Source organism: Dioscorea cayenensis, chromosome 8 (assembly GCF_009730915.1).
Source record: "Dioscorea cayenensis subsp. rotundata cultivar TDr96_F1 chromosome 8, TDr96_F1_v2_PseudoChromosome.rev07_lg8_w22 25.fasta, whole genome shotgun sequence".
Classification (NCBI taxonomy): Eukaryota; Viridiplantae; Streptophyta; class Magnoliopsida; order Dioscoreales; family Dioscoreaceae; genus Dioscorea; species Dioscorea cayenensis.
In genome coordinates this window covers 8,628,745-8,636,090 of record NC_052478.1, presented here as the reverse complement: position 1 = coordinate 8,636,090, position 7,346 = coordinate 8,628,745, and the positions used below count along the sequence as shown (strand labels likewise).

The window sequence follows — 7,346 nt, the reverse complement described above, 5'->3', positions numbered from 1 at the left end:
GTTGATTACTTGTGCATTGTTGCTTGTGTATATTGTTCCCTCTAGTGCTGGTTCTGTGTGTTTCAGTGTTTTCTGGCCTTGGATTATGAATAACCTCTGAATTATCAAAATTACTGCAATGGGAACTTATAGCTTGCATTTTGCCAAGATATTGATTCTGCTCAATCTGGTTGTGTTTGCACTGTGGACTGGGATAGAACCATATTGGACAATAATGTCTGAAGGTATTGGCGTTGAGGTACTGCAACCGGCCACATCACTACCTCAAGTGACGCTTCTTGTTTCGAACTGATTTCACAGAAGACTGAGATTCTTGCTTCCAAGCTGATCAAGTTATAAATTGGCAAGGGCTTCATTCCGGAGAGAGGCAAACCATGGAAGAAATTGTGAGGGGCTACTTTAGATGAGCTTTGTGCAGAGGTGCATGATTCAGACTGTCAAGGATTGGGATTATGATAATAGTGTTAAGAGGATCTGGATCCATGATGTTCTGCATGAATTTCAATTGTGGAAACCAGGGAAGATGGATTGATCAGTTTTTCTAGCACTTAGCCTTGAGTTTCACATGTGTTACTTCAACTGTCTTGTTAAAATTATAGATCTTCAGACCGGTGTTCCACTGATTTCAAACTGCATTCTTTGTTGCTTTTCCACTCTTTTGTGAAGATTACTGATATTTGGTGCTGGACATGTGAAGGGTTTGATGGAGGAGATTAGGAGCATGATTTGTTTAAGGCCTTGCTTAGATGAGGTGAAGGACGGATTCATAAAGTAAGGTACATGAGAGTCATGGGACTTAGAAATTGCATATTGTTGCATAAGCTTCCACCCACTATTGGAAATCTTTGTAATTGACAATTTCTGGATATTTGCAACACTTGCATATTGGAGCTGTCTCACGAGCTGCGCAACATCCAGATGGTATCGATCATAAACATGGAATGGTGTTATTTACTTCCATCTAAGATTTGCAGATTAAATAACCTGCAAATGATGAAAGATGTAAATGCTGCTGGGGAATGGATTGAGAGATGCTCCATAAAGATGATCAATCTCTGAGTGTTGGGGATATCAGGACTTGCTGCCTCCCAGCTTCTGGTTTTATGTCATTTGCTTGAGGATGATGCAATGGCGGGGTTAAAGCGTCTTACATGCCACAAAAATTTCAAAGCAAGAGTTCATGGGGGGCTGTTGAAGATTATTACAGCATTCATCATGTGCATTCAATTACCATCTGTTCATCAGGTAGTGCCATGACGCTTTATTTACTAGATCAACTATGTTCTATATTTCATGATGGTTCTTCTCTTCAGCTTTTTCTTCGATCAACAGAGGAATGATTTTCTCTCAATTTTGATAATAGATTTGATTCAAGTTCAGAGAATAATGGCAGTATCGGGTGTTACTTTTAAGTAAACAATATCACCATCATCTTTTTACTATTTATGCAAACGATGCAAAGATCAAGTATGTTATGTGATATGAATTTTTACTAAGAGATCTGGTTTCGGCGTTGGGGGTATATTTTAGAATGACCGTTTCAGTTGTCCTAATTTTATGCTAGTATACTATGTTAAGACACTGGTTTTTATGTGCAGACTAAGCATTGCTTTTTCTTGCCAAAGCATAATTAAGGGTTGTCAAAGTGGGTTGGCGGGTTGGATCTGAGTCAGGTTTGGACCCATCTTTGAATTATTTGACATAATTTAATTAATTTAAAATAATTTTTTATAAAATCTTTAGTCAGTCAAATTTTTATTATAAAACATAATAATGATAAATCCAAAAAAGATTTATTATATTTAACAAATAAATATTAGTATTTATATATTCTATATGGGTTGTAAAGTGCAGTCAATTTGTATTTTTATTTTTGCAGGGTGTTGATATATAAGGGTAAAATGGTAAAAATAGTCAAATTGAATCCGTGAGCATTTTTTTTTTTTTTAGAGAAAACCCAAGCACTGAGATGAATTCCCGCTCCCCTTTGCTCGCTCTTTCTACCCAAGCTCCACCTTCAAAATCCTAGTGGCCTTTCATGTGCTATTCTCAACCAGTCTAATGATCAAATTAGGGAACTCCTACTTTAATTTCCTAAAAAAATCACTTCCTTTTTCAAAGTGTGATTCTAAGGTCACCTAGAACTCCCTGAAATCCCAGAGTATCAACATCGGAAGACCAAAAGCCCTACGCTGCCATTGCTATTGTTTGTGCTTTGTTTGCTCTATGTTCTTGTTTCATTTATTTATGTATTTTGCCTTATTTTATTATTATTATTATTATTATTATTATTATTATTTTAATTTTAATTCCTTGTTTATTTGTTTTTCCTGGGCTTTTCAACCTAATTTTTTTCTATTTTAAAATTTTCCCTATGTTAGAAGTAGTTTTTATCTTTATTATTTATTTATTTTTCAAGACAGACAGTGAAGGGAGTTTGCAAAGCTGTGATTTTTCTTCCAAACCTTGTTATATTTGCACATCTGAGCTGTTTTAACCTTTTGATTCTGAGATGCACATGCTACTATTTCATAATCTTATTAAAAACAAAGTGTTTGAGAAGTTGAGTATTAAGTCACTTTATGAGTGTCCACTGCACTTTGTGATTTCATTGATGTAGTTTGCTTCTTGTGATTTGCTTCTCTTAGTTTGTTGGTAATGCTGTCCTCCTATTTGCTTCTTCTTCACTACTATGTCTCCTTTTATAATTTACTTTCATGAGAACTTTTGTTACTGTATCATTTTCTTGGTTGATTCTGGAAATTGTTGTCATGCTACAAAAGAGGTAAATTATGACATATAATTTGAGTTTGTCAACAGCTGTGTGGACTAAAGGAACTTAATTTTGTATTGCACGTTGTTTTATTTTCCATGATGATGGCAACTTATTTAATTTCAATGACAGGTGCAAGGACTGGGGTTGGTCATGTGCTGGTTTCAACTAAACCCAAACCAATCATGTTAGATATTTTCTAACCCGAACTGAATCCAATTAAAATTGGTTTGGTTTGGGTTTTATTGGTTTAAAGTGATGTAGATTTTTTCCATAGTAAAACACTACTCCATCTAAGCTAAAAGGAACAAGCATGGTAGTTGGTAGTCGTGTTTTTTAATTTGATGGAAATCATAGGTTTGTATCTCTTCACTAATATATTATCAAAATATAATTTAAATAAATTCATAAAAACATGTTTTTAAACAATGTGAACACCTAGGCCAGACCGCAAATTTTTATTTTTTATTTAGTTTTGTTGATCAATTTATTGAGTTAGTTGAATACTCAGTGTGGGACCATATAGCTTTTGCTGAAGCTGAAATCATCAGGAATCTCTGGTCATTTGGTTTACTATCTTTGCCTCATTCTTAATCACACACGCACAGGGAGTAAAGTGAGAGATGAGTAATCCTGCAATCTCTTTTGTGATACAAAAGCTCACTAACCTGCTCATTGAGGAAGCAGTTTTGTTGTTTAGGGTGCGGGATCAAGTGAATTGGGTGCTTGTTGAACTGAAGAGGATGCAGTGCTTCCTCAAGGATGCTGATTCAAGGCAGAGAAAGGGAGATGAACTAGCTAAGAACTGGGTGAGGGAGGTCAGAGATGTTGCTTTCGATGCAGAGGATGTTATTGACACTTACCTGCTAAAAGTCGAACACCTCCGGCAGAAGAAAGGCCTCTTGGTTTTTGTTAAAAGGTATTCCTGTTTTAGCTCTGAATTGAAAGCCCGCCATAAAATTGGGGCCAAGATCAACCGCATAAAAACTAAAATACAGGATATATCAGATAGCAGAGCTAGATATGGAATTCTTAATATAGGAGAAAGTGAGGAAGCAAGGATCGATTTTATTGATGAGAACTTGCAAGCACGTAGGAATTTATCTCCATATCTCAGTGATGACACTACTGTTATTGGATTTCACCATGACATGGAGGTACTCTTGAATCAGCTGACAGATGTGCGAAACCTGAGACGAAGTGTTCTCTCCATTGTTGGAATGGGCGGCCTTGGGAAGACAACCCTTGCAAAAAAGATCTATAGCAATGACATGATCAAACGGCATTTTGATGTTTGCGTGTGGATGACTATATCTCAAGTTTATAGAGTCACTGATCTGCTGAAGATCATCATCAGCAGAGTTGTTGGTCTGAGGAGGGATGAATTGGAAGGATTAGATGAAAGTGGGTTGAAGGAGAAGCTTCTTAACTCATTGAATGGGAGGAGGTATCTAATAGTAATGGATGATGTGTGGGATAAGAACTTTTGGACTCGAATAAAAGGTGCCTTCCCAAATGATGTGAATGGAAGCCGAGTATTGATCACTACTCGTGTCATTGAAGTAGCAAGTTTTGCTGATCCAATCACCATTCCATATGAACTGTCATTTCTGCCAGAGGACAGGAGTTGGGAGCTTTTCCTTTTGAAGGCCTTTCCGACAAGATTAGATAGCCATGTAAGCTGCCCTGAAGAGTTGGAGGATATTGGGCGACAACTGGTGAAAAGATGTGAAGGATTGCCGCTTGCGCTTGTTGTGCTGGGAGGACTTCTATCTCGCAAAGATCCTGATCCTGCTGTTTGGTCAGAGGTGGCTGACCGCATGGATTGGAATTCCACGCATGATGGACAAGAATGCTTGAAGATATTGGCATTGAGCTACTGTGACCTGCCACATCACTACCTCAAGTCATGTTTCTTGTATCTGGCTGCCTTCCCAGAAGACTCTGAGATTCTTACTTCCAAATTGATCAAACTATGGGCTGTTGAAGGCTTCATTCCTGAGAGAGAGAGGCAAACCGTGGAAGAAATTGGTTGGGGTTACTTAGATGAGCTTGTGCAGAGGTGCATGGTTCAGGTAGTCAAGGTACGTGATTATGATAAGAGTGTCAAGAAGATCCGAATACATGATGTCCTGCATGAATTTTGCATTGCGGAAGCTAGGGAAGTTGGATTGATCAATGCTTCTAGCACTTACTCAGCCATGACTGTTGCACAGGTCACCTCACGCCGTCTTGCTCTGCAAAATTATCGATCTTCTGACTGGTGTTTTACTGGTTTGAAACTGCGTACTTTGTTGCTTTTTAACTCTTCTGTGCCAATTACGAATCCTTTAGTCCTGCATGGATTGAAGTTGCTAAGAGTCATTGATCTGGAGGGTGCTGGATCTGTGGTGAATTTGCCAAAGGAGATTGAGAGGATGATTCATTTAAGATACATGGGTCTCAGAAATTGCACATCTTTGCTCAGGCTTCCACCCACCGTTGGAAATCTTTGTAGTTTACGAGTTCTGGATGTTCGCAACACTGGCATAGTAAAACTGCCTGAGGAGGTCTGCAACATTCAGACACTACGAATCATAAACATGGAGTGGTTTTGTTTGCTTCCATCAAACATTTGCAACTTAAATTACCTGCAAATTCTAAAACATGCATGTGCTGCTGGGGGATGGGTTGAGAGATGCTCTAGAGAGATGATCAATCTCCAAGTATTAGGGATATCAGCACTTGCTAGCTCTCAACTTCCAACTTTATGCCATTTGCTTGGAAATCTTACCCACCTCATCTCCTTGAAGGTACAGAGGACAAGTTTGCTATCTTCAAGTATCATCACAACCTTATCAAGCAATCGCCAATTCCGCAAGTTGGAGTTACATGGAATGTTACATAAACTCCCTGACCACCATCTGTTCCCACAGAACCTAAGCAAACTTACTCTGCGTGCATCAATGTTTGAGGATGACCCAATGCCAGTGTTGGAGAAACTCCGAAACCTAATAGTCCTGAGGTTGATGAAGGGAACCTATGCAGGGAAGGAGATGGTCTGTTCTGCTGGTGGATTCCCCAGACTTCGAGTCTTGGAAATTTCCTGCTTGGAGTATCTAGAATGCTGGAGAATTGAAGACTGCTCAATGGCCAATCTTTTCTATCTTTCAATCTCTGTTTGTAAGAAGCTGTCAATGCTGCCTGAAGGCCTGGGGAGGGCAAGCTCCCTTCAAGAGCTGAAGTTGTCTCGCATGCCACAGGATTTCAATGCAAGAGCTCGTGAGGGCGGAGAAGATTGGCACAAGATTAGTCATCTGCCTTCAATCACCATCTATTGATCAGGTAAGTCACTGTCCTTGAAGTATAAGTAACATAATTGTCATCAGACTTCGTCCGTACTTTTATTAAATAGACCAACGAACAACTGTGTTCTATATTTCTTCATGGCTGTTGTCCTCTTCAGCTTGTTCTTCAATCAAGAGAAATGGTTAGCAATCAAATTTTATAACAGATTTTATTTAAATTCACAGAATAATTGTATAATCAAGTGATAATTTACTTACAATTTATCCAAAGGATTTAAGGATGCTTTGTGATATGAATTGTTTGTAAGGATAAATGGTTTCCGCTTTGATGAATTCAAGTCTTGCTTTATGTTCACTTCTCATAGGGATAATTTTGAATCTCTGTTTCTTTTCTCCTTGTTTTTGTGTCATTGTGTTGCTACAAAGAAGTTAATTTTGAATTAGATAAGATTGAGAAGATGTGCATGGATAGGCAGAGATTTAATATACTTTGGTAAGTAATACTTTGGCTTCTGACAGTCTGAGTTATGTACTTGTATTTGTGAGTTATCTATTAAAAAGCTAAATGTGAAATATTTAATGAAATTCATTTTGGCATAGGTTTTTTTAGGGGTGCTAAATGTAAAAGGGTAAAATGGTAAAATCATCAAACCAAATTGGACTTGTAAATCACTGAGAATGAATTCCCGCGCCATCAAAACGAATCATCACCAGTGGCCTCGCTTCCCTCCTCTGTTTCGGCCTCCTCCTGCAAAACTCTAGTGCGCTCCATGCTCTTGTGGTTTGGTCAAGGCCTCTCTGCCATTGCTGTTGCTTGTGGTTTGGTTGCTCTATTTTCTGAATTTATTGTACACTTTGTATTTCATGAGCCTAGTCTATTTTTTTCTCCTCAGGCCTTTTTTATGCTTTTGGCTTTGCATGCGATGTTTTCTTAAACTTTTTTACAATTATAGAAATTTTTTTTTGAAATTTGTGCGCAGATCCAGGGAAAGGGTTTACAGCAGTTAAAAAGTCATAATTTTTCTCCCAAATCCTGTTATATTTGTACAACTGACTGTTTAAGCTTTTGATTCTGAGATGGATATGCCGCTATTCCATAATCTCCTTCAAAGCAAAGGTCTTGAGAAGTTCAGTATCACATAGTTTTAAAAGTGTCCACCACTCTGTTTCCGTCAATGTAGTTTGCTTCTTATGATTCACTTCTTTTAGTTTCCTTGTCTAATGTTGCTCTTCACCGTGTATTTTCTTCTTCATCATTACTAACTATGGTTCTTTTTATTATTATT

At 37.9% G+C, this 7,346-nt stretch overlaps 1 protein-coding gene across 1 annotated transcript; it reads left to right on the top strand.

Moving 5' to 3' along the window:
- The first annotated feature begins 2,386 nt into the window (after positions 1–2,386).
- On the top strand, positions 2,387–6,977 carry LOC120267065 (probable disease resistance protein RF9). The gene is made up of 2 exons (XM_039274749.1): positions 2,387–6,097; positions 6,661–6,977. Exon 1 carries the CDS (start codon positions 3,397–3,399, stop codon positions 6,091–6,093), a length of 2,697 nt encoding a protein of 898 aa, XP_039130683.1. The 5' UTR covers positions 2,387–3,396; the 3' UTR covers positions 6,094–6,097; positions 6,661–6,977.
- Positions 6,978–7,346: the final 369 nt, after the last annotated feature.